Genomic DNA, 25,964 nt, shown 5'->3' on the forward strand with positions numbered 1-25,964 from the left:
GCAGTACCCCTGTGTGTCGATAGGTGGCGTCGGTCAGGTCCGCGTTCGTCGTGATCGCCGGGATGACGTTGCGGTATCTACTTAGACGCCGCCCTCACGGGCGGACGTCAGTTCTTTATACGCCAGCAGCGCAGAGCCATGGAAGGCACTGACCACTGGTGCACAAAGCTAGGGCCCTGAAAGGGAGTCCCTTTCCCTAGAAGTCAGTTCACAGAACGGGGAGGATGGTGGGGTTGTAAGGAATCTATACCAAAAATATGTCTCTTACGGATATATTGTTACCGAAGGTCAGTAACTTGTTCATTTGAAAGAGCCTATTCGTTATAGATTCCTTACCTTAGAATAGATACCCCAGCAATACCAACCCCGCAGGTGGGACTGCGGACTAAGTTCACACCAGAAAGTTCTGGAGAACTGAACGGCCAAAGAAGCAGTCTCTCCGGACTTGGCTGTCCTGGCAGTAGTGTTTTGTGAATGTGTGCAGGGATGCCCACTTGGCTGCCTGGTTGATGTCACTGAGGAAGACTTCACGTCCCAAGGCAGTAGTTGTCAAGACAGTCCTGAAGAGGAATCTAACATGTTTCCAATTTCGTGCTAGGGTTAGGAAGGTGCTTTGCTACCCTTGGAATCGGCTTTGCAGATTCTCCTTTTAATTCATTTAGAGGTAGTGCTTAGTTTCCCAAGAAGGTGGGTCTGGAGGTAGGCGTTCTAGTGTTGAGCAAATCAGGAAGGTTCTGAAGCTTCGCGCACTCGCACCGGAGGTGTGCCACACTTCAACCATCAATTCAGGGCGAACGGAGCGTATTTTCATTGTGCTCTTTCGCCGCTTGAAGATAAACTGCTCTGGTGACCGGAGCAGTTTATCTTGTGTATCCGGAGGAGTTTAGCACATCTGCACAGGTTCTTCAGAAGCATCCTGTAAAATTGAAAATCTTCAGTTCCTTACAGTTCATCTATGTAGTGAGCAGAGGGTAGCTAATTCCTCTCACTCAGTAAGTTCTTGAAATAATTATTTGGGAAGTCTTGGCTCACTAATTGACAAAGAATATTTAGTAGCGCTCAGCTCCGCTCATTCGCAGACCCATTTTTGTGATTACCAGCAAGACAGCTGCTCACTGTGACTTTGCTGAGACTTAATTAAGCAGCTGTATTTTCTAGTAAAAGCGCTATTTTTTTTTTTAGCCCAGTGTTCATTTCGGTCCTCTAAAGCCTAACAGGAGTTTAGTGTGTGAGCTGAATTTTGCCAGACTTTTAGCGCTTTTGTGTTTAGAAGTTATTTTACAAGAGAGACTTTTTCCTTCAAGAGGCATTCCAGTAGTAACTCAGCCAAAGAGGTAATAAGACTTTCCGCATTTAAGTGGCAGACTATTCACCTACAGTTGTCATATTTAGTAGGTAGCAATATATATCATACTTACCGCCCATTTCATCGTGTGCCACCTGCAACAAAGAACTACAAGGAAAAAAGTCTGGAGAGCACGCATAGAAAGAATATTTATTTAAACACCAGCAACTAATATATAAGAGAGGCTCATCGCTGCTTAAGTTCAGGTATGAGATAGTCTGTAAAATACATCTCTGAGAGCATTTAGATCAGGGCTAGTTCAGGGTGTATTAATGCTGTCATTTTGTATTATAGGTGCCAAGAAGATTAGCAGGAATTCATAGAGGAAGAGGCACAGCAGTGGAGTCTCTTTTGTCCTATTCCCCTTTCCCCCTTTTTGCTGGAAGTGAAAGTAATCTTTTGCTTCTAGTGGAGTAGGGGATTGGAGAAATGGTCATCCGTTCCTGTGGAAGTCTATGGTGTTAAGGTGCGTGGTATTTGATAGAAGTGGCTGCAGTCGCCATGGTGGAATGGGCACGCAGTCCTACCGGAGGTTCCTTCTTTGCCATGGAATTACAAATTTTCATGCACAGAACGACCCATCGAGAAATGGTCCTTTTTACACGGCCGACCTATCTTGGCGCCCACATAGCCAACAAAGAGTTGGTCATCCAACCGGAATTGTCTTGTGCGATCCAGATAGAAAGATAGCGCACGTTTTGGATCCAGGCGGTAGAACCGCTCTTTCTCCTTTGAAGGATGCGGGGCAGGAAGAAGGTGGGCAAAGTGATGGTCAGTCCAATGTGGAAAGAAGTAACCACTTTGGGAAGAAAAGGTCTAGTTCTAAGGACAACCTTGTCAGATGAACAGCAAGGAAAAGAGGCTTAGAAGACAGAGCCTGAAGCTCCCTCACCCAGATAGCAGAGGTGATGGCAACCAGAAAAGCTGTTTTTAAAGTCAAGAGTCTGAGAGGACAATTATGTAGCTGCTCGAAAGGAGCACATATAAGGTACGTCAAGATCAAGTTCAAATCCCACTGGGGCATTATGAAAGGAATTGGAGGAAAGAGTAATGCCCTTAAGATATCTATTTACAATAGGGGACTTGAAAAGAGAAGGCTGATCAGTAAGCCTAAGAAAGGCTGAAATGGCTAATAGACAGCCCTTAAGAGTGCCCAGAGTAGAGCCCTGCTGGGCCAAGGAAAGGAGGAACAATAGAACCTCAGAAAGCGGGGCTGAAAGGGGATCCACAGCCTTTGATGTGCACCATGACACAAATTTGTTTAACCTACAGGCATATATCCTTTTAGTCGAGGGACGCCTGGCTGCCAAGATAACATTACAGACTTCAGGAGGAAAGTTGAAAGCTGTCAACTGTCACCGTTCAATCTCCATGCAAGTAGGTGGAGACTGGACAGGTTCGGGTGGAGGACCGTCCCCTGATGCTGCGACAGAATATCCTCCAAAGAGGCAGTCTGACCGGAGTATCGATGGCCATGTGTAAGAGCTCGGGTTACCAGACACTTTGTGCCAAATCCGGAACCACAAGAATTATTTGGCCCGGTCGGGCTTGATGTACTTCAGCATTCTGGGCAGAAGTGGTATAGGCAGAGAAGCGTAGAGAAGACCGTAACTCCACTTGCGACAAAAAGCGTCACTGAGCGAGTGACGCCTTGGAAATTTCAATGCGCAGAACTGCTGACATGGTGCGTTCTCTTCCGTGGCAAATATATCTAACCAAGGCTCTCCCCACTGCTGAAAGAGAACTTGCACAACCTCTGAGTGAAGACGCCATTTGTGATCCATCATGCACCTGCGGCTGAGTTTGTCCGCCCTGACGTTCAGGTATTGAACCACCAGAGATATGCTCTGATGTTCCAGCCATGCCCAAAGGTGGAGAGCCTCTTGACAAAGGGTCCACGCCCACACCTGTTGCTTGTTGCAGTACCACATGGCGGTGGTGTTGTCCGTGAACACCTGCACTACTCGTCCCCGGACAGAGAGAAGGAATGCCTTCAGTGCAAGACAGGTCGCCCGGAGCTCCAGAAGGTTGATGTGGAGCCCAGACTCCGCCAGAGGCCTCTGATCTCCGCCTCTCCCATGTGGTCGCCCCACCCCAGAAGTGATGCGTCTGCCACCACTGTGAACTCTGGTTGAGGAAGAGAAAGAGGGATCTGCTGTTGACCCAATCCTGGTTCGTTAGCCATCACTGCAATTGGTATGCGGTGCCCTCCGAGATCTGGACGCAATCGTAAAGATTACCCATATGCTGTGCCCACTGGAAATTCAGGTCCCACTGCAGAGCCCGCATATGCCACCTGGCATGATCCACCAGCAGGATGCAGGAGGCCATGATGCCCAGCAGCCTTAGGGTCATTCTGACCGAAACACGTGATAGAGGCTGAAAGATCGGAATCATAGCCCGAATATCCCGGACTCGCCGTTTGGGAGGATAACCCTGAAACTGCATTGTATCCAAAACCACACCAATGAAAATGAGCTTCTGAGAGGGAATCAGGTCTGACTCTGGCGCGTTGATAGTGAACCCAGTAAATGCAGGATGGTCTGCCATATTCTGGAGGTGGGAGACGACAGCCTGGGGTGAGCCCGCTTTCAACAGTGAGGCGTCGAAATAGGGGAACACTGGAACCCATGATCTGCGCAGATGAGCAGCAACCACCGCCTTCGCTTTTCGTGAACACCCAGGGGGCGCTGGTAAGGCCAAAGGGGAGCACGATAAATCGAAAATGCTCGTGGACTACTGTGAACCGTAGGTAACGCCTGTGGGCCGGTAGGACGGGGATGTGGAAATAGGCGTCCTGCAAGTCCAACGCTACCATCCAGTCTCCAGGGCCGAGAGCAGACAGAACCTGAGCCAATCAACATCTTGAACTTCCAGAGGAAGCAGTTGACGTCCCTGAGATCTAAGATAGAATGCAGGTCTTTGCTACTCCCACTACTTTCTGGTACCCAAGAAGAACAACCACGAACTACTGCTGGCACAGGGACACGCTTGAGGGCTCCCTTGGCCAATAGAGACAACTTTCTGGCAGAGGAGAGCCAAGTGATCTTCCGACATGCGATGGTGTAGATGGCATGGCTGGAGGGGTAGTCTCGAAGGGGAGGGAGTAGCCCCTTCGGACTATCTGCAAAACCCACCTGTCCGACGTGATGTTCTGCCAGTGCGGGAGGTGATGGCGTTTCCTGCTGGCAATTGGTGACCCTGGAGGATCCGACTAGGAAGGTTTGGAGGCTGCTGTAGAAGGGGCACAGGTGGACTGGCCCGCCCACTGGCCCCCTGTCCCATGACACTGGTTCCCACGTCCCCGGCCGCGCAGAGGCTGAACAATTTGCGCAGGCCTGTGGCTCTGGGCAGAACATGGTGGGCCACCCCTTCCGAAGCCACGAAAGGGGCGAAAAGCAGACTGCGAGGAACGAGAGGTGGTAGAGAGGCCCATGGATCTGGCCGTAGCCCTAGAATCCTTAAAGCTCTTGAGCGCGTTGTTCGCTTTTTCGCCAAACAAGCGACGGACATCAAGGGGCATGACCAAAAGAGTAAATTGGACGTCGCCCGAAAAACCAGTGGACCTCAGCCAGGCGGAACACTCAGGGCTATCGAAGTTGAAATCGTTCTGCCTAGCGAGTCGGCAGTGTCCAGCCCACGCCTAATGGCCTTTACTGCATCTCGGCCCTCAGCAACTGCAAGGGAGAGTGGCCCGGGCCTCCTCCGGACACTGTGGCAGCACCTTCCCAACCGTTTCCCACACAGAGTGGGTTTAACGGCCCAACAGACATGCAGTGTTTCCGACCGTAGTCCAAAGCTGGCGGAAGAAAACATCTTCCCAAGATGATCCAGCTTTTTGGATTCCCTAGCTGGGGGAGCAGTAGGGAATGTGCCCTTAGAAGTAGAGGCTTGGACCACCAAAGCTCTCAGGGGTAGGGTGTTGGGAGAGGAAAATGGGGACGCCCGGGCCGGGCGGTGGCTTCGGGCAATCATCCTATCCACAGGAGCACCTGTGTTAGGCTTGGACCAGGTGCCCAGAAGGATGTGAGTGAGGGCCTCGTTGAACGGCAGCAGGGGGGTCTGAAGAGGCCGCTGCTGGTTGAAGCACCTCAGTCAGAAGGTTGGCCCAGACCGCCACCATATGAAGCTCAAGGTTCAAGGCCTCAGCCGCTCTACGCAACACCACTGCGGGACCGCTCCCGCAAAGACTTCCGGTTCACGGCCCGGCAGTTGGAGCACAACTTCGGGTTGTGGTCACGCTTCAGAAAACAAAGGCACACGAGGTGTGGGTCCGTAACCAACATCAATTTGTGACAGGAGTAACAAGCCTTGAAGCTGATCCGACGTGACATCCCTGTGTGCACCAGGAGTCAATACGACTCGAAAAGAAGTCAACAAAAGTTTAAAAATAGTAGTCAAAAAGTGACTAGAGATACCACTCTGTCCGGATCTGCGCTGGCTGGCGCGAAAAAAGAAAGAACGGACGTCAGCCCAGTGCCGAACTTGGAGTCAACCGAAACCACCTATCGATGCACAGGGGTACCGCCACAAAAACATTGCTCTAGATCCAGTCTGACGCCTGGCGGTAATTCTAAGGTAAGGAATCTCTAACTAATAGTCTCTTTCAGATGGGCAGCTTTTAATTGGACTCGCCTTACTGGACGTATCCTTCACTCATCATGTTGCAATTATGTTTCTGAAAATCATTGACCAGTTTTTTAGGCAATTTTATTCTGAATTACAAATTTCAGTGAGAATAAAAGATTTATGAACTTCTTAATTAACGTAACAGGTTTATGTAAATACAAATTCTGTGCTAAGAGTTTGCAGTGGCACAACACCAACAAAAGATACATAAGCCTTTCTTTTAAACTATACAAAATTTTCAAATTGAAAATAATTCCGTTTTAAATTTTCTTTATACATTAACATATAAAAAACCCCATTTCATGAGGCATCTAAAAGAATTGAAACACCTCTACAGCTATCTTCTAAACTCCAAATTGGAAAACAGTTTATTACACTGAAGCCTTTAATATTCTATATTAAACAAACAATCCAATACACACTTTTTTACAAGATGGACATTCCAGGATACACTTTTATGCTAGTTTGTACACTTTTCAGTTCCGAACACTGGTTGTCCTGGGGTTTTATGCATCTTTCTATATAAAAGCACTTTCTTCGTCCCATTCAATGACTGAATGTTGGGCGACAGCAACAAGCTGTTTAGCTTAAAACGTGTGCAAATAAAGAAAATGGTCTCTTATTTCAGAGTCTTTTGCATAACTGTAGCGAAGAGCAAAACAAAGTCAAGAATGGTTAGCCCTGAAAGGGGGCTGAGGGAGGTAATGGGAGAAAGCTACATCTTAAAATGTAGCTTTTGTCTTGGGAGATCTTGGCTACTTTCCTTTGATAGCCAAAAATGGTAATGTTTCCTTGTAAGTTTATCAGAAAATTACTGATACCCGTTGCCTACACAAGTGTCGTCCATGGTCTCTTTCTTTCCAACATCAACAGCACATACACAGTTCCCATTTCCATTACTCAGACACTCTTCTTTGCTTCAACTTGCGAGCAAATCCCACTGGTGACTGATGCACAAGCTCTGCCTCTCCTGGCCATTCTGCAACAATACAGAACTATAGGGTGTCTCCAATCTATTTTCCATTTTGTTTTCCAATGAAGGTAGGCACTCCTACGTCATGAATAATTAAGAAACATACTTGCTAAAACGGTAGGCATTGCAAAACGAAGGAACAAGAATGAGAACTTAATGCTTGGTCAGGAACTCCAATTTCTCCTGAGGCAGAGAAGATCTCCAAGGAACAAAAGAGAACTTTGATCTTCTTTCGTTATCTCCTTTTCAACCATGACTCAATATTTGGCGCCATAAGCCTCAAAGTAAAGAAATTCCCAGAGTATGTGCAGCACAATTGCAACAATGAAGTCTGTCCTTTCAGTCTCTGTTGGTGTTATTAGCTGCAAATGCATGCAAATTTCCCATCTGACTCAGGCCACTCTGAATATGTGCGACATGGATCTCCACATTGTTTTGAAAACAACTAGATGGATGGAATAAGAAAACACAATTAGACACAAATTAGAAAGCTTATCACAATATATTGCATGCATCAAATTAATGCTAACTGGGGGGAGTAACCTTGTTGTGTTATACCCGGTTGGATGTGCTGACTGCTGAAGGTAAAATAGGCAAACCTAAACCCAATCGGTCACTATCACAAAAGCAATTATTGACCCAGGAACAAGACTAATGTAAACTGATGCTTTCATGTCGGTTTAGTCAGTTCTAACTAATTGGCTGGAAAGAGGACTCTTGGCAATTCAGTTTTCAGGAGTAATGCCCAATATGCCTTAGGATTTCTTATAGAGCATGTCATTTGTAATTAAGAAGCTCCCAGATTGAATGGGCAGCTCAGCATTTGATTGTGTGTCTGTTTCCTATTGTACCAGGAACCTGGTTTCTCTCAAAAGCAATAAAAATGTGTTTAAAAAAACAATAAAGGGGTACAGTTGCTCACAGAAGGCACCAGCAGTCTTTTGATTGAGATTATACACAATTTATTTTCTTACAGCCTAGACTTTAGATCAAACAGGTTTGAGAGCAAATGTCAGCAATTCTTTAGCAGTTTGAGGCTCCTGGATTAGCGCTGTTGGTAATTATGCAATTCTAAAGGCAAAAGTTACATTTTAATTTGAGTGCAGGAAAACCTTCTGTCACTCCTACACCCCATGTCCATTGTCGGTAGAATTGAGCTGAAACTCAACACAGATGGGTGGGTTAGCAGAGTGACAGAAAGTAACTTGAAATAACATGCATTGACAAAGTCAATAGATCTCGCCTACGCAACATCTATTGGCTTTGGCAATGTGGTTTAGTTATTATGTACACAAGTGTGGCTGCTGTTCAGCATGGCCAAACGTTAGTGGGGTGGGGTGGGGTGGGGTAGATTGGAGTAGGGTACATTCGGGTAGAATGGAATGGGGTACATTTGGGTGAAGTGGGGTAGAGTTTTGCAAATTGGAGTGGCGGAGTTAGGTATATTAGAGTGGTAGATTGTATTGGGGTAGATTGGGGTGGTGGGGGTAGATTAGAGGGGGTGGAGTAGATGGGAGGGGTAGATTGGGGTAGATTGGAGTGGGGTAGGTTAGAGTAGGGTAGATCAGGGTGGACTAGGCTACAGTGGAGTGGTATATATGAGGTAGATTGGAGTGAGATAGATTGAATTGGAATAGATTGGGGTGGAGGGGGTAGATTGGAGGGGGGTAGAGTGGAGTAGATTAGGGTAGACTGGAGTAGAGTGGATTGGGCTGTAAAGGAATAGGCTGAAGTGGAGTGGAATATATTGGGGTAGATTGGAGTGGAGTGACCCCAGTCATGTAGATGGGAATGGAGTAGGGTTATCACAGAGTGGAGGAAGATTGGGGTAGTTTGGAGTGGGGTAGGTTAGAGTGGAGTAGGTTTGGATTGGGGGAGTGGGGAAGATTGGAGTGGGGTGGGGTGGGATGGGATGGGTTGGGTAGATTGGGGTAGAGTGTAGTAGATTGGAGGGAAGTAGAGGGGATAGTGTGGAGTGGGGGAGATTGGAATGTGGGGGAGATTGAACTGGGGTAAATTGAACTGGGGTAGATTGGGGTGGGGTAGTTCAGGCAAGAGTGGAATGGTCTATATTGGGGTTGATTGGAGTGGCGAGGGCCAGATTGTGGAAACGTGGGGTGAAGGTGGATTGTGGTAGATTGGAGTGGAGAGGAGAAGATTGGAGTGGGGTAGATTAGGGTAAATTGGTGTAGATTTGAGTTGGATAAATTGAATGGATTATGGTAGGATAGATTGGAGTGAAGTGGGGGAGTGTAGTGGAGAGGTGTAAATTGTAGTGAGAAGTGGGGTCGTCTTGTTTGGGGTATATTGGGGTAGAGTGGAGTAGGTTTAGATTAGGGGGAGAGGGGTAGATTGGAGTAGTGTTGGGTACATTGGAATGGAGTACATTGGAGTGGGGTAGATTAGAATGTGGTGGTCTGGATGGGGTAGATTGGAGTAGGGTAGTTTGGGGTGGAGTGGGCTAGAGTAGATTAAAGTGGGGGCGGAGTGGGTTAGATTTGGGTAGTATGTGGTAGACTGGAGTAGATTGGGTAGAGTGTAATGGAGTGCAGTAAACTGGGGTGGAGTGGATTACATTGGGTGGATTGGAGTGGGCTAGATTGGGGTACAGTGGAGTGGGGTGGAGTGCAGTTGGATAGATTGGAGTGGAGTAGAGTGGAGTGAGAGACTGGGGGCAAGTGGAGTGGGGTAGATTAGGATGCAGTGGGGTGTATTGAGTGGATTCGGGTAGGGTACATTGGAATGGAGTGGGGTAGATTAGAGAGTGCAGAGTGGATTGGAGTGGGGTCGGGTAGATTGCAGTGCCTGTGGAATGGGGTAGATTGGGGTGGAGGGGGTAAATTGGGGGAGATTGTAGTTGAGTGGGTGGGGTGGAGTGTGGTAGATTATAGCAGAGTGTGGTAGATTGTAGTGGGATAGATTATGGTAGATTGCAGTGGGATAAATTATGGTAGATTGTAGTGGCATAGATTTTGGTAGATTGTAGTGGGGCAGATATGGTAGATTGGAGTGGGGTAGACCAGAGTGGAGTAGATTGGAGAGGAGTTGGATAGATTGCAGTGGAATTTGGAGTGGAGTCAGGTTAACTGGACTGTGAGAGACTATAGTGGAGTGGGGTAGACTGGAGTCAGGAGGTTGGGGTAAATTGGGGTGGGGAAGAGTGTAGTGGGATAGACTGGGGAAGAGTGGGGTAGAATTAGTGGGGTGGGGTGGAGTTAATTGGGTTAGACTGAGTGGGGTGGGGTAGACTGGAGTAGATTGCAATGGGGTAGATTGGGCTGGAGATGGGTAGGTTGTAGATGGGGTAGATTATAGTGAAGAGGGGTAGATTGGAGTGGAGAGGGTATCATAGTAAAGTATGGACAGATTGGACTAGAGTGTGGTGGAGTAGATTGGTGTGGGTACATTGGAGAGGGGTAGGTGGAGTGGGGCAGATTGGACTGGAGTGGGGTACATAGGAGGGGAGTGGGATAGATTGGATTGGAGTGGGGTGTGTGGAGTGGAGTGACGTACTGTGCAGGGGAGTGAGTGTCCTAGATTGGAGTGGCATGGCGTGTCGTAGAGTGTCTTAGAGTGAAGGGAAGTGGAGTGGCCTGCCGTGGAGTGTCGTAGAATGGAATGGTGTGGAAGGGAGTAGAGTGGAAGGGAGTGGAGTGGCGTAGTATGGAGTATGCATGGTGTGGTAGCACACTGCCATTACAGACAACACATTTAAACTGAAGTGACCATTACGTTTGCATTGAAATACTGTTTACTGCACACAAACGATAATGTGTGCAAATGTCATCGCCTAGTGTATTGATGCGTTTTTTTTTATCGTATTCAAATATTTGTTTCCACCATACTTCACAATTACACAAATGTGCTTCATTTGTATTAATTCTGATACATCAGCACAGTTAATTTTTTTGTGTGATAGAAAAAAAATATCGCACACCCTCTTCTCTTACATGGATACTCAGCAGGATTGTCACATAAATCCTCTCACTTTGAAGTCAGAGAAAGAAATGTACACACCAAGCTCCCTCAGAAGAGAGAGCTTGACATTTGACCTCTGCCTTTGAATGTGCATCAAATGTGACAAGATAAGACCAAGATTTAAAGGCCTGTTTTCCGAAAGTGAGTTCGTGGAAGAATACAGTAAACATGTTTGAGCAGCAGGAGGGACAAACTCAAGCTGGACAGCCTAAAGCAAATAAAGCCAGCAAATAGTAAGCCAGAAAATGCGAGTTACAAACCACAAAACCTATGTAAAGCAATGGGTGGAATGCATTCCTAGGTCAGCTTTCTGAATGTCCCCAAGTGGTCTAGCAAACCAGACCTAAAGACGGTTGTCCATTTAAATAGAGCACATGTGGCTGAACTGAATTAAAAAGTTGAACATTATGTGGCAAAGATGGATTTTTCCAGCCGATATACTATGTAGAAAATACATTTTCCTCCTTGAGTATTCAATTTGGACAGGGCTCGCTAAGACACCGCCAATAACCAGGATGAACCTCAGAAGAAGCGAATCGAAAAGAGGTAGTGATAGAGAAGATTTGGAAAAACAGAAAGACCATGTATATCGCCTTGCAAAAAAGACTGGAAAAACAAATGGGACATTGTGTGACTGAATCATCTATGACATACATTTCTTTCAAATTAACACTTTGCGCAAGATGAAGTGGAACACAATGAAGGAGATTAAAGGTATGCATGCAAACAACTGGCAATTGCTCTGGGTATCATTCAGATTCATAGTTTATCACATATGGTGTCAGTCACTCCAGACAGATGCCTATCTTAAGCAAATTAGTACTGACACTGCACCTCATGGGAACATACCATCCTGTACTTCCAGATGAGGCCCTCTTCAGAAACACAACAGGAAGAGGAACACAGATAATCCCAGACCGGTTGGCACCAGATGAAAGGTATCCCTTACTGAAAGCCTAACCAGGCAGAAACATTGGATAAAACAAATAATCCCTACCCAGTACATACCGGATCTGGGGAATATATATATTGTTCCAGACATAATAGGAACTGTAACAATCAATCAGGTAGATCAACGACTGCCCCCCTAAAAGTTTAAATCAACACAGCAGCTAGACTCATCACTGGCTCAAAATAAAAAACTGTCTCATTTCCCCTGACCTTACAGCCCCTCAGCCCCAGGATCCACCTAAAAATCGCATGTATGACATACAAGGCCATACATCACAACACTTCAAGTTACCTGGCTCAGAGACTGGTTCTCTCTTGTGGCAACTGATCCTCTAGGAGCTCCAGTAACCTTCAACTGAAACCACAACAATTCACCAATAAGAAAACTTATGTCTGGTTCTTCTTGGGTATGGTGTCCAGGATTTGGAATGCACTTCCTTCAGAAACTAGACTTAACCCATCTTTTATCTCCTTCAATAAAGAAGTGAAATCTATTCTCTTATCTAAATTCACGTGAACTTTGTCTATAACTAATAACACAATTGTGTGCTTTCACTGAACTATTCGTTAATTGAACTTAGTATATAACTAATATTACCATTGCATACTTTCACTGAACTGTTGGTTTCAGAAAACATGCCTGTAAAGTGCTCGAATACCCACAAGGGTCTTGTTTGCGCACTATAAAACCTTCAAAATAAATAAATACATTCAATCTGTTAAAAATTAGAACCTTGAACAGTGTGTATAATGAATAAAGCAAATGTATTTTGCGCCAGTCTTTTTTCTATATTCGCAGTGATCTGGCTGTAGAGTTTGCAGGGGCTACAAAAATGTTAGTGTAGAAGGAAAAATGTTTAACAACAAGGGTAGGTAACATGGCAGTGGAGGTGTAGAGCAGGAGGTGTAGAGCAAAACGTTTGGGAGGAAAATGGGAAGGGAAAACAGGTTTTCAGGGGCCTGCCCTTTAACTAATCAAGGAAAATGAGGAGCAGCAAAGGGAGTGAGGCATCGGAGGGTTTTCTCTGCCTAGGAATGATTGAGGAGATTTGTTAAACACGCAGCTACTCCAGAGAGAATCTCAGCGCTACAACTGTACAGGCAAGCTCACTAGCCAAGCTATAAGCTCTCCGGCCTTCCCAAACAAAACAAAAATCCGTTTTATCGGCATTGCACTGGAGATGACTCTTAAGCATCCGATGTAAAACCTCTTTCAGGCAGCAGCGAAGGATACCTTGTTAGTGGCAATACAATCAAAAGCGAGGAGCAGCTGAGTGTTGTCAGCATACAAATGGTCACAGACCATGGGATTCAATAAGATCGGCTAATGGCGCCATGTAGATGTTAAGTAAAGTGGGGCTCAGGGAAGGGCCGTGTGCCACTCCATACACAATAATCTTCCCAAATAAGGAATAAAGAGCAATCCATACCTCTTGTTCTCTTCCTTCCAGGAAGGATTTAAACCAACACCAGACTAAACCACCAATACCTATCTCGCCCACCTGCTACAGTAGAACTGTATGGGACACGTTATCAAAAGCCGCAGACAGACCAAGCAAAATCAGAGCAGCGCATTTTCACCTCACTGAAAACGGATTTAATTGTTTTCATCACCAGGACGGCGGTTTCAGTGCTGTGCTGCGGATGAAAGACTGAGTAAGATGAAGGATGCTATCTGTCTCCAAATAGTTGGAAAACTGATTAACAAACCTTTCCAGCATTTTGCAGGTAACAGAGATGGGGCAATAGTTGGACAAGACGGCAGGATCCACAGACTTTAAAAAAAAATTTTTTTAGAGCGGGATAAATGGATAACTTTAACCTCCGTCCAACAAGTAGTAACCTCTGTGGACTCCAACAAACAATTAAGAAGCTTGTTAAGCTCAGGGGCAACAGAATCTGCAAATATCCAGGGTTGGGTCAGAAGGGGAGTCAGATTAACAATGAAGCGGAGCCTGCTGAGTTTGTGCCAGATAAATAGGCCCCAGGTTATTCAGAGAGCACACCCCAGTTCAGACATGACCATATGCAAATCAGTCTGCCCCTGTGCCTCATGGGAACAGTCCAGCCCAAACTGTCAAGCCAGGTCTTCCCTGGACAGGAAACAAGCATCCTGGGACTGGTTTCGGGTTCATAACCCTCATCAGCCAGGCTAGCTTGAATCCAGTGGCAAAGTGATCAAATGAGCCACATCTGGGCATACCCTGCCAACTCGGGGCGAACAAAGCAATACCATAGAGGATGATGGACGGAGCGTTTGAGCTAATCAAATACTCACCCCCAGTCAACTGATCTGGGTTTAATCCATCATCAATTCTTTAGCTCACTCCACCACCCCAGTTCAGACAAGGCCATATGCAAATCACGGGAACAGTCCAGCCCGAACTGCCAAGCCAAGTCTACACTGGACCGGTATTGCTTTGTTCGCCCTAAGTTGGCAGGGTATGCCCAGACATGGGTCCTCTGTAGCCAAGCCTTTGCAATCTCAAACTTAGCCACAATAAAAGTGAAGTAACAAACCTTGGTGAAGTTTGGCGATATGTTAGGCGAGCAGCCTAGCCTAGTTATCTTAGAATCCAGATGAATAGTCAATGCTAGTAGGCTTTTTAGTAGGTGAAACACTTGTCCCCAATATAATTAAATTACCTGGCAGGCCACAAAGACATGAGCCATATCAGCCTCCACACTTCGACAATGGAAGCAAACTGATGTATGTCTAAGGACCCAATTATTTAATCTATGTGGTGCATAACACAGATCCTCCAGAGCTTTAAAAGAGTGGGCTTCAAGATGAGAAATGGTGAGAAAGGCAATTAGTTTCTGCAATATCCATAGAAGATACCTCCGTACCCCATTTTTGCGCCCATTTACTAGCCAAATAATTGAAAATAAGCCTGCTCCTTACATTTTTGAAAAATGTGATATAACACGCAGATAAACCACTATCTTGGTGCGTTGATAAAGCTTTCCTAAAATTCATTAGGGGCCATACCTACCCTCAATGGTGGATACATTTTAGAGAAAATTTGTTAGCTGCAAATTAATAAAATATCCATGCTTTGGAAAACCATATAAATTATTCTTTAAAGACAGGATACTCCTGTCTTCTCATAACAGAAAGGTGTCTCGAACCTCTGAAAGCAATGGTGTGCTTATTTCCAATGGTCTTGTGGTGAATCAAGATGGTGGCACAGGGTTGATTCTGTTCGAGTTGGCACTATGGGCACAAATGGAACCAAGTTAGTTTGTCATTTTTTCTATCATGGAGAACTAAATTAGGGCTGAGGCTACTCCCACCCCCAGATAGTTTGTCTATGTGGATATGCCTTTATCTGGATCGGCTTGACTGGCTGACTCAACTCCTCCAGCGTGGGTGATCAGCTCTGTATCCGAGTCTTCGATGAATCTCCCTCTTGCAGCATTTGGCTCACTGTATTTCTGCTTTAAGGCGTCTGTAAGCTACCCACCTGGTTGGTGGGCGCACTTGCATGCTGCAGCGGAAGTCTGGAATGCCAGCCCTTGTGGAAGACCCCAATGGGTACAGATTGCAGGTGGAGGAGCCCGTCCACATTGACAAACCAGGGGGCTGGCTAGAGGCCGTATTGGCTCAGACGTCTCTGGTAAGTCAGTCAGTATGGCGCCCAAAGAGCCCAGGCACAGAAAGTCCAATCCTGCTTTTGAGCTGTTGGGAGCAACATGATGAAACAAGTGTTACCTGAACTGGAAGAGGTGATGGAGTGTATTTTGCAACTGTCAGTCAAGGCGACGGCCAATCAGGTTCACAGGTAAAAAAATGTTTGCCAAACGTGAGTCATACCACATCAAATGATAAAGCTGACCAACATGCATTGCTATGGGTTCCCTACAAAACACTATAGTTGACTGTCAAAATTATAACGGTAGGCCCTCAGGGAGCACCTGCTCCGTCTAAAGGGAGCACCTGCTCCGTCTAAAGGGAGCACCTGCTCCGTCTAAAGGGAGCACCTGCTCCGTCTAAAGGGAGCACCTGCTCCGTCTAAAGGGAGCACCTGCTCCGTCTAAAGGGACCTCGCGTGATACTAGTTTGGATTTAAATCATTTTGGCCAACTCATAGGAACTATCACATCACAATCAAATTTGGCATCTGTTGTAGGCAGTAGCTTGGATACAGTCTCTAATCACATTTCCAGTACTTCTCCTGGCCTCATTAAACTATAATTTCCGAGACCCGTTACTCTATAGGTGCCCATCAACGTATTCCTGCTGATCCCAATTCCCTTGCAGAGGCTGCTGGTGATACAAAGCTGGTCTCACTAGCAGGGCCCATTTCAGAATCTCAGACGGCATTGAAAGCTGTTGAGGATAGTAGTTTGGGGTCTTAACCTAGTGCGTTTTAACAAAACAAGTGAGGTTTTACTACCTGCTTCTCCCACTTACGTTTCCTGAGTTTAAATAGCTCAGGATGGCAACACCCTAGCTCATGGGGTGTGTCAGGAGAGGCATGAGATGCTGAAAGGTTTCTTCTCTCTTTCAGGCTTATCGAAAACCTGTTGTCTTACTTTCTTTTCGGAGACAGACTATGAACTTAATACAGAAACCCTGTCTAATAAGAAACAAGTGAAGGGGTAGGGGGATTTCTTTTTCACACAAGAAAGTCTCATCACATAGGCAACCAGGATTGGGTAGAATAAACTGAGCAAACTGAGTTACTGAGTTGCCTGGACATCACTGCTGGCCCTCAAGAGGGTGAACTACCCAGTGACACAGAAGGGATAACAACTTACTACAACGAATGCACTGCAGGTGGATGGAGACACCGGAATTGCGCTCACTATTGTTAATTTGCCCGTTGCCTCTTTCCATCTTGACTGCTCATTTATCTGCCAATCAATCTTCTTTAGGTTGAAGAGAGCAGTCGATGGATAAGAGAGATAAGGGAAGGCACGTTCTAGCGTAAGTACTGAAGAATGGACAATAGGTGTGGCCACAAGGGCACCCCTCCATTTCTGTTAACTATGAGCTACATCACAGAAAGGAATATAAGAAGGTGTCTCTTGCTATAAAGACTTTACACTTTGAAATTCATGTTATACTACGTATGGACCGCCTACATGGTTGATTAAATGACAGTTGTGATCTGCTAGCCTCCTGCAGACCACACAAGTTGCCCAAAATGAAGTTCACCAGCATGATGTCACATTGAAAAATAAGGTCTATAAATTGAAAGATTTTGAGAACAGTATGCATCAGATTAACCTTTGAGTTTTAGGTATTCCAGAGGGGAAAAGGTGAGATACACAAGATACTGAACTATTAAATACTAGTCTTCTCAGCTTAGCCACTGGGACATAGACTGCCAAACTGAAAAGGCCCACAGATTGGTCTTTCGTAAGCCAAGTAAGGGCATATTTCTCAGCTCACTCGCACTGTTCTCATCTATGCGGAAACTATATTTTCAAGCATTCCATCATTGCATTCACGATATAACTAATCAGAGTTCCAATCACTTCCGGCAATTGGTGCCTCTGAAAGTCCAGTGGGGATGTTTTTACGTTGGTCTGATTTGAGTGACCCACCAACCAATTCCCTCTCCTAGGAGGGTAGATCACACTGGCCCTCAATGCCTTAAAGGATTCTCACATCTGAGAGTTTCTGACCAAGCAACTTGCGTCTGAGGAATAGAACTGCTAAATGAACACCATAGAAAAACCTGAAGACAATATTGTGTTTTTTTTTTTAAAGGCCCACCTTGTGTGATGTTAATAATAAAAAAAACACATTACTAATAGTTCTGCAGTTATATGCACAGAGCATTGACTGGGAATAAAGACACAGGCTTACCTGATATTGGAAGCATCTATCGTACTCTTGATGTCATTTATTGAATCAGTCAGTGATTTGAATTCAAAAGAGTTTAGATCACCTCCCTCGGCTAGACACTGTAAAGAAGGAAAAGGCATTTCATAAAGCTGAACTCAAGTTTCAGTCTTAAAAGCCTAGCATGTGGTATGATGTTAGTAGAAGACTAATCAAGTGTTAATGTTATGCTTCTCTCACCAACGACAACCTACTGCCAGTGATATTTCAAAGCAATAGAGGCAAATAGAAGTTTACAGCCGGGTCTGGAGGCTCAATGGACTAATGTATCTACTGCATAAACCTGTATTTGACCCCATTGCCACAGATACAAATCCCAATGGATCCATTCAGTCCTTGATTCTTCTGAGGTTAATAAAATGAGTATAACTGAGTTGGGGAACTATCAATACCAGATATTCTGAGCCAAGATCCCCAAAGGGGTGAAAATGCATTTTACAAATGCATGTGTTACATTACGCTATTGTTGTAGAAAATTAGGACTTCATGAGCAATGGCTGCATGTGCTGTGACAATTACCAGACCTTGAGAGTTGTACACCCTGTAGATTAAATACAAATACAGCATGTGTCCAAGGGAGAGTATAAGACGCAATGGGGAGATCATGCAGTTCCATTCGGCTATACGGACTTAATATTTACCTTGTTAGCTGAAAAAGAAAACAATCTAATTGTGAAGGAAAGCCTGAAAGGAGCCATATACGTGCAATTCTCTGTGGTTATGCTGGGAGAGCTTTCGAACAACCAGTTTATATTTTCACGTGTCAGCTTACACTAAATGAAATAATGAACTGAAGTGATCATATTAACAATTCACATAATTCACTTACACCAACAGACACCTGATCAAACCATGTTTTTAGTGCTGCGTTCCTTGCATATCGTGGTTATTTTGAACTGCAGTTTAAGTCACACCCATACCAAGTTGACTCGCTTCTCTAGGGTTTAAAACTGACATTGTAACGAACACCAAGATTGCAACAGCATTAGGCAGTTAAACATTCTAAAGAAGAGTACCAAAAAAAACAATCCCTTCACATGTTGGTGAAGGGATTGATAATATTAACCTAGTGAATTTGTTAAATGATATACCTCTCCCATCGGACACGAGCTAGCCTCCCACTACAAACTTGGACACAATAATATCAAATCACCTATTATGAGGGCAATCAAATACATTGAAGTGGTGCATGCCACCCGTCTATGAAGGGTGTGTGCTGTATATCAATATATAGCAGCAAAATGGGCTCCATGATTCTCTGTCTATTTTTGCGTCCTTGCCAAGAAATGATGTGCGAGAGTATATATATATATATATATCACTCAACACGCCTTCACTCCAAATTTCTCACGGACAGACGGGGACCCGATATTTTCAGTGCATTCTTTACTCAGCCAGTGCCGCCATAATGCGTTTCGGGAGATCCCTCCCTTGATCACATGACAGTTTACAGGCATTTCCAATCGCTTTTTAAAGTGCCAGTGCAGTGCAGCCAATGAGTAGACATCGTAAAAAGTCTTGAATGTCAGTACATTAACTGGGTCAAATAAAAGTTCTATGCATATTATGCCCATAATATTTATGACCCAAGAATCTCCAGATTACCAAGATATTATCAAGGAAAATCCTGACATGAGATTCACATAAAAATTATTGTAATAACAGCTTAAATGCTCCAAATACTCAAGTTTCCAACCACGTATAATCAATATAAATAATACAAGTGCCTAACAAAACAAGGTGCAATTATTATGAAGTGAATAAATTAAACTTGTTTTTTTATATATTAACACATTCAGATATTTCAGTTTGGCAGCAAGGTGACTAATATTTTGTGCAAATGTTGCATGGATTCTTAAAGTGCAAAGTAGCTCCAGGACGGTAACATATACCATTCATATTTCATATATGGTTGATCCACAAAAATCACTGTAAATATCAGAAGTATAAATTAATATATATACTTTCTATTTAATGATTTTAAAATCAATCCCCAAGATTATAAATATATAAATAACATCACCCTAAAATTACCATGCACTTTAAAAATCATCAATTTACAATCGGTGGAATCTAAAATTAATTTCATACACGCCTCAAAAATAGTTTCTCATTTCATCCATGGCAAACATATGGTTTTTTCTTCTTTTTTTCTCTCTTTGTTTCCCTATTTGGATGTTCTTACAGCATAACTTCAATTGACCTACTATATTTTACAAATGGTTAAAGGAAGGTGTACAGTAACAACCCCTTCGGGTACTTTGGATCAAACTGCAGGATATATGTTGTTTCCAATCTCCTCAGTTTGGATTCCCTGTCCCCTCCTCTTTTCTGCGGTATTATGGCCACTATGGCATAATATTTCAAATGTCCTGGATCGCTATTGTGGACATGTTGGAAATGCCGTGCAGCTGGATAATTGTCATCTTTGTTGCAAATAGCGCGGATGTGTTGAAGTATCCTCTTATGAACAGGTAGTTTAGTGCTCCCCACATACCTCAAATTCCAACTGCAGGTGAGCACATAAACCGCAAAATCCGACTTACACGTAAGATGTTGATTGATTTTGCATGTCGCAGGCCAAAATGCTGTGGTATAAGTAGTAGTGTTAACACCATATTGGCACACCTTGCATACAGAGCATTTGAAGAACCCCTTTAATGCCATTAACCAAGATCCTTTATTTCTGCCCTCAAAGTTGCTTCTAACCAGAGAAGTACCCATGCTGTTACTTCTCCTAAAAGTTATAGATGACATATTAGGGAGTAATCCCCCTATTACAGGGTCGCCCTTGATTATGGGCCAATTTCTTCCGACTATTTCCCCGATCTGGTTCTCTTATCGCGAAAAACCAAGGATTAGTCTTATGGGTTCCTCCTTTGATTTCTCACTGCTCTGTTTCTTTTGGTACTTCAACAAATCCTCCCTAGCCAACGATTTAGATTTAATAATCGCTGACTCAATGACATCTGAATTATACCCCCTATCAAGAAACCTGCTTTTGCATTCACTCTGTGTCTTATTACAATCTTCTTCCCTGCTGCAGATCCGTCGTATGCGCCATACAGGATGCTCCCGATTAAATCAGCCGGATACGCGCTGGAAGCATGTAAGAGTGTATTGCCTGATGAAGGCTTCCGATATAGGGTAGTAGTTAGTTCATTTTCAACAACCTGGACTTTCATGTCAAGGAATGTGACCATTTCCTTACTTATCTCCGCGGTAAAATGTAGGTTAACCTTGTTACAATTCCATGTTTCAATAAAATCGGTAGCACTTTCAATGTCCCCATCCCACACTATAATATAACATTCTCATGTTGCTGCCTGAGGACCAGCTCCTCCTACCAACCCATAAACAAACAGGCATAACTGGGGGAGAAGGTGGCCCCCATGGCTACACCCTGCGTCTGCTGGAACATATTACCATCAAATAAAAAGAAATTATTTTCTAGGCAGAATATAAACATTTTAAGCAACATGTCAGTGTTGAGAGTATATAATGGACCTGTTAAGCAGAAAATACTCAATTGCTCGCATACCGTCTTTGTTTTTAATACACGTGTATAAACTGGCTACATCAAGAGCGAGCTACTAACAAGTAAGTCCTGTATCTTTCTAAGAAAGTCACTTGTATCTTGCACATATAATTTCAGACCCCTAACAAAGTCCGGCAAGAAAAAATCAATATACCTTGAAAGGTGTATATATATATATATACACACATATTTTTCGAAACAAACGTCCCTTACTGGAGGAGGAGCGGCCGGCCAGCTGGTGCAGGTGACGAGTCGAGGACAAGACTCGTTAGTAATTTCCGAGCAATTTCAAAAAGAACACCGCACTCTTCTCGGATGTTTTCAAAGCTGTTTAATCCATCTCAGTAAAACTTCCTCACCTACGCGTTTCGAACAAAGGACTGTTCTTGATCTTATACACACACACACATATACATATATATATATATATATATACACACATATGAGATCACTTGTATATATTTTCACAGCAATTCTTGCGTGATCAATGGCATCTGTTGTCCGAAACGTGTTGCAAGGTACATGAAAAGAAAACCAAGAAAATAAAGAATACTTGAATACAGATGACCTGGAGTCCATTTATTCTGTTCGATATATATACATATACACACACACACACACACACACACACACACACACACACACACACACACACACACACACACACACACACACACACACACACACACACACACACACACACACACACACACACACACACACACACACACACACACACACACACACACACACACACACACACACACACACACACACACACACACACACACACACACACACACACACACACACACACACACACACACACACACACACACACACACACATATATATATATATATATATATATTCACTTGAACCTGAGGTTTCCCTGCAGGGACCGTATATGCCATATGGCATACAAGACAAAAACGGTGCTTCTGACCATGCCAAAATCAAAGCCAAATAGGGCCTACATCTTCTGGTAATACTGGTGTTGTGGAGGATGAGGATAGCGTCATAGGGTGAGATCTGAGGGGGTGACGTCGCTTCATGGTCAGAGACTGTTGTAGGGATCAGATCTGGCACTGCCAAAGGCAGCAGAACTGGTATGGAAGGGACTTGTGTGGCCTTGGAGCTGGAGGGGAAGCCTGCAAAAGCACCGTAAGAGGGCTTACCCTAGACTTTAAGCGAGAACAGGACTTAGCACAGGATCAGCCCATTGACCATAAGCAGTACCGCGACCTGGAGTGGGAGCGAAAGCTGCTTCCTGAATGTAAACTCTTAAGCTCAGTGATTTGGAGTTTCGCCATCCACTCTCTAATCGCTTTTGGGTGTGTGAGGACACATTTCCCACATAACCTAGAGTTGCACAATCTAAATCATTTTAGAATCCGTGCTGTAAAAGTTGGGAGCAGAGCTCTGGCTCCACATCAAAAGACATGGAAAGAAAGGAGCTGATGTCAGACTGCAGGGTGACACCACTGTTGCCAATAACCTGCACGCCCCACAAATTCACCCCAAGCGCTCAATGTGCTATATTTAGCGCGCACATACTGCAAGATCGTTCGCGCCGCCGCTTTTCTAAACGCGAGCGGTGCGAAAAACGGTCATTCCTGTGGCTCTGGGTTTTGGGAAGGCACAGTTGCAGGGCTAATTGTGACACTTTGGGATAGTATTCATGTGAACTGCCGTGCACACAGGTGCTGCAATTAACACGAATACCAATTCAAAGAACCACTATCAGCCCCGCAGCGGTGCACAATTAAGAAAAGAAAAGCAGAGTCTCAAGCACAGTGTGTGCTAAAGCACACGTCTTGTTTGAGACACTATTTTTCATTTCTTAACAGTGCATAGCTGCGGGCCGATTGTGGGCCTTTGAGTTAGTATTCATGGTAATTACAGTGCACGGGCTGCAATTAACACGAATACTAACTCAGAGTTAAGAACAAAACGGGTATTAGACCTATAAAAATGGGCCAAGGCACTACAAAGCAATATGTTCTAAGAATACCACATTCTATACACAGCTATCCTTATTTAAATAAAATAAAAAAGTGTGACTTCTACATGAAACCACATTTGGTGGCACGGACATTTCCCAAATCTAGTCCTAAAGAATGACTGTCTGATCCAACTAATGGTAAGCCAATCAGGGATATTAAACACTTGTTTCACCCAATGATGATACAGTAGAGTAGAGTAGAGTTGGTTCGACCCATTGACAATTGTCACAGCCACAAAACAAAGGTTTCATTCAATGTCTTTAAAATCGAAGTAATATAAATGGGGTTTCTCCTAATTACCTTACTATCAAGCCCTGCTCTGGACCAAAGGCCAATCTCGAAAAGGGAAAACAAATGCAGATTACCCGTATTCCCATCAGATAATGATTCAAAGACCAAACACTGTCAGCCTAGGATTATGCTGTAGAGATCGTATCTTTCGATACGCAGTGCCAATGAGAGTCAACAGTGTTCTTATCAAATGGCTATATTGACAAATATATCCAAAAGAGCTTTAACCCCAAAAGCTATGCCTCAAGAGTGACAATAATGGTCCAACCAATAGCTATCCATACCAACCCAAAGCTGGTCTTCCTTAATAGAAGAGCCCTTAGGATCACAAAATGTTACTACCGTCCATTAACTAAGCCAACTGAGACTCCCAGAAGATATGACTAAATGTCTGAGGCATTCCAAGGACATGTGTGGAGTGGACATTAATTGCTTCTCATAAATAGTTTGTACCTATTCCGTTTCAGCCTCCTTATCTCCCCTCTTGTGACAGAAGTGCTGCCTGGAGGTTGGCAGTCAATGGAACAAGTTGTTTTGGAGGGAGACTTCTGTTTTTTACTATCCTGTAGCTATCAGTAAAGAGACTGTGTTGGGACTGGAGATAAACATACAATTTGAACACACAAGTAGAGTGAAACGCTTGGAGAAAACAACGCAATAAGCAGATTAGCTTTCATTAACTGATCAACTTGGCCCAAATGTATGAAGTTAATGATGCTGGCATTGGGTATGCCTCTGGCCATAAAGGGTTTTCTGAATAATGCTAGTTTGTAATGGTAGTCTGTAAGAAAGGGCAAAAGCAAGCACCACATAAGAGGTAAAGAGGGGGAAAAAGGGAGTGGAATCACGTAATAAAGTCTCAAAGGGGCCACAGTTAAAGCAGTGCACAATGAGGTGGACACCACTGACCTGCATGAGGGGTTTTAGATCAATTCATTTAAACAATCTTCTGTTGAATTATGGATGCAAGGCAAACATTTTTAAAGGTTATAAGCTAAAGCAAGCCACAGGAGGTGCATTTCCCAAACACATCTAGAGACTAACAGCTAGATTCATGAAAGAAAAATCGGCTCGCAAAGGGCCAGATTCTGCGAATCTGGCCCTTTGCGAACGCAATTTTTGCATTTGGGATTCATCATCCCAAATGCAAAAATCGGTAATTGCGAAATCGCATATTTGCGAGGAATTGCATTTAAGGAATCTCTATTTAAGATTCCTTAAATGCAATTTATTAACCATTTTTGATTTGCGAATTCGCTATTTCTGGCCGCTATTTACAGCGAGGTCAAACCTCGTGGTAAATAGCGAAAACTTAGAAAAATGCATTTAAATGCATTTTTCTAAGTTGCATGTTAAACACACCTGTCCTTTGGACATGTGTGTGCGCGCAACACCAATGTAGATTACATTTCAGGGGTGCGAAAGGGTGTCCTTTGGACACCCCTGGCACCCTTGAAATCGCATCCTTATTTGCGATTAGCAAATTGCTAATCGCAAATAAGGAATAACTCCCCATTCATTCCTATGGGCCCCATAGGAATTAATGGGGAGTTATTCTTTATTTGCGATTAGCAATTTGCTAATCGCAAATAAGGAATGTGTAGGAATCGCAATTTATTTAGCGATTCCTACATGAATCCCGTTTTGCAAGTCCTTATTAGCGATTCCTTAATAATCGCTATTAAGGACTCGCAAAACGGCACTATGATGAATCTAGCTGTAAATGTGCAAAAGCCTCGGAGGATTCTCAGAGCCAAATCCATGCTTCAAATAGATGCACCAAGATAATATCAATTACACATGGATAGTGCCTCCGACCGTCAAACTATGGACTATACAACCAATCTTTATTTAGAATAGTTGCGGATACCCCAACTATAGATCCTGTTGCCTATAAGACATGCCCCACTTATTTACTTCTACGAGCAGAACCACCAAAGGCACAGTTTACATGCTTAATTCAAGAAAATGATAACATAACTGGAAATTCTTGATGCATTGAATTCCAACGCTTAATTAAAATGGCCTCTCTGGCGTTGGAATGAATCTTCCAACAATGCAAGGTTCTCCACCAACCTGGCATTCATTCCAGCTTCCTGGTATATACTAATCAGTTGGGAAAATTAATTTTATCAGCAACTGCCAATTCAAAGATAAACACCACTAAACAATTAACAGCTGTGCACTACCCACCAAGTCTTGAACACTAACCAACTTTGTCCACTGATTTATGCCCAAACCACCAATAGGCTGCCTGTACATTGTTGAACCTACTATGTACAACAATTGGGGCCAGTCTTAGGGCCTAATTAAGAGCTTGGTAGACAGGTTTTTCCGTCACAATTATGACGGATAGAACACCTGCGGTAATACACGTGCATTACATTCAATGGCAT

The 25,964-nt window shown here is 44.1% G+C and overlaps 1 protein-coding gene across 1 annotated transcript in view; it reads right to left on the reverse strand.

The window, feature by feature from the left end:
* Positions 1–6,037: 6,037 nt before the first annotated feature.
* The window catches only part of LIN9 (lin-9 DREAM MuvB core complex component), a 604,858-nt gene continuing 584,931 nt past the window's right edge, over positions 6,038–25,964 (reverse strand). Inside the window, exons 14-15 of the mRNA XM_086926178.1 lie at positions 17,698–17,795; positions 6,038–7,392 (exon numbers count right to left, since the gene is read on the reverse strand). Coding sequence (XP_086782304.1) covers positions 7,287–7,392; positions 17,698–17,795 — 204 coding nt within the window. The 3' untranslated portion in view covers positions 6,038–7,286. The remainder of the gene's footprint in view (positions 7,393–17,697; positions 17,796–25,964) is intronic.

This window comes from Lissotriton vulgaris, chromosome 6 (genome assembly GCF_964263255.1).
Source record: "Lissotriton vulgaris chromosome 6, aLisVul1.2, whole genome shotgun sequence".
Classification (NCBI taxonomy): Eukaryota; Metazoa; Chordata; class Amphibia; order Caudata; family Salamandridae; genus Lissotriton; species Lissotriton vulgaris.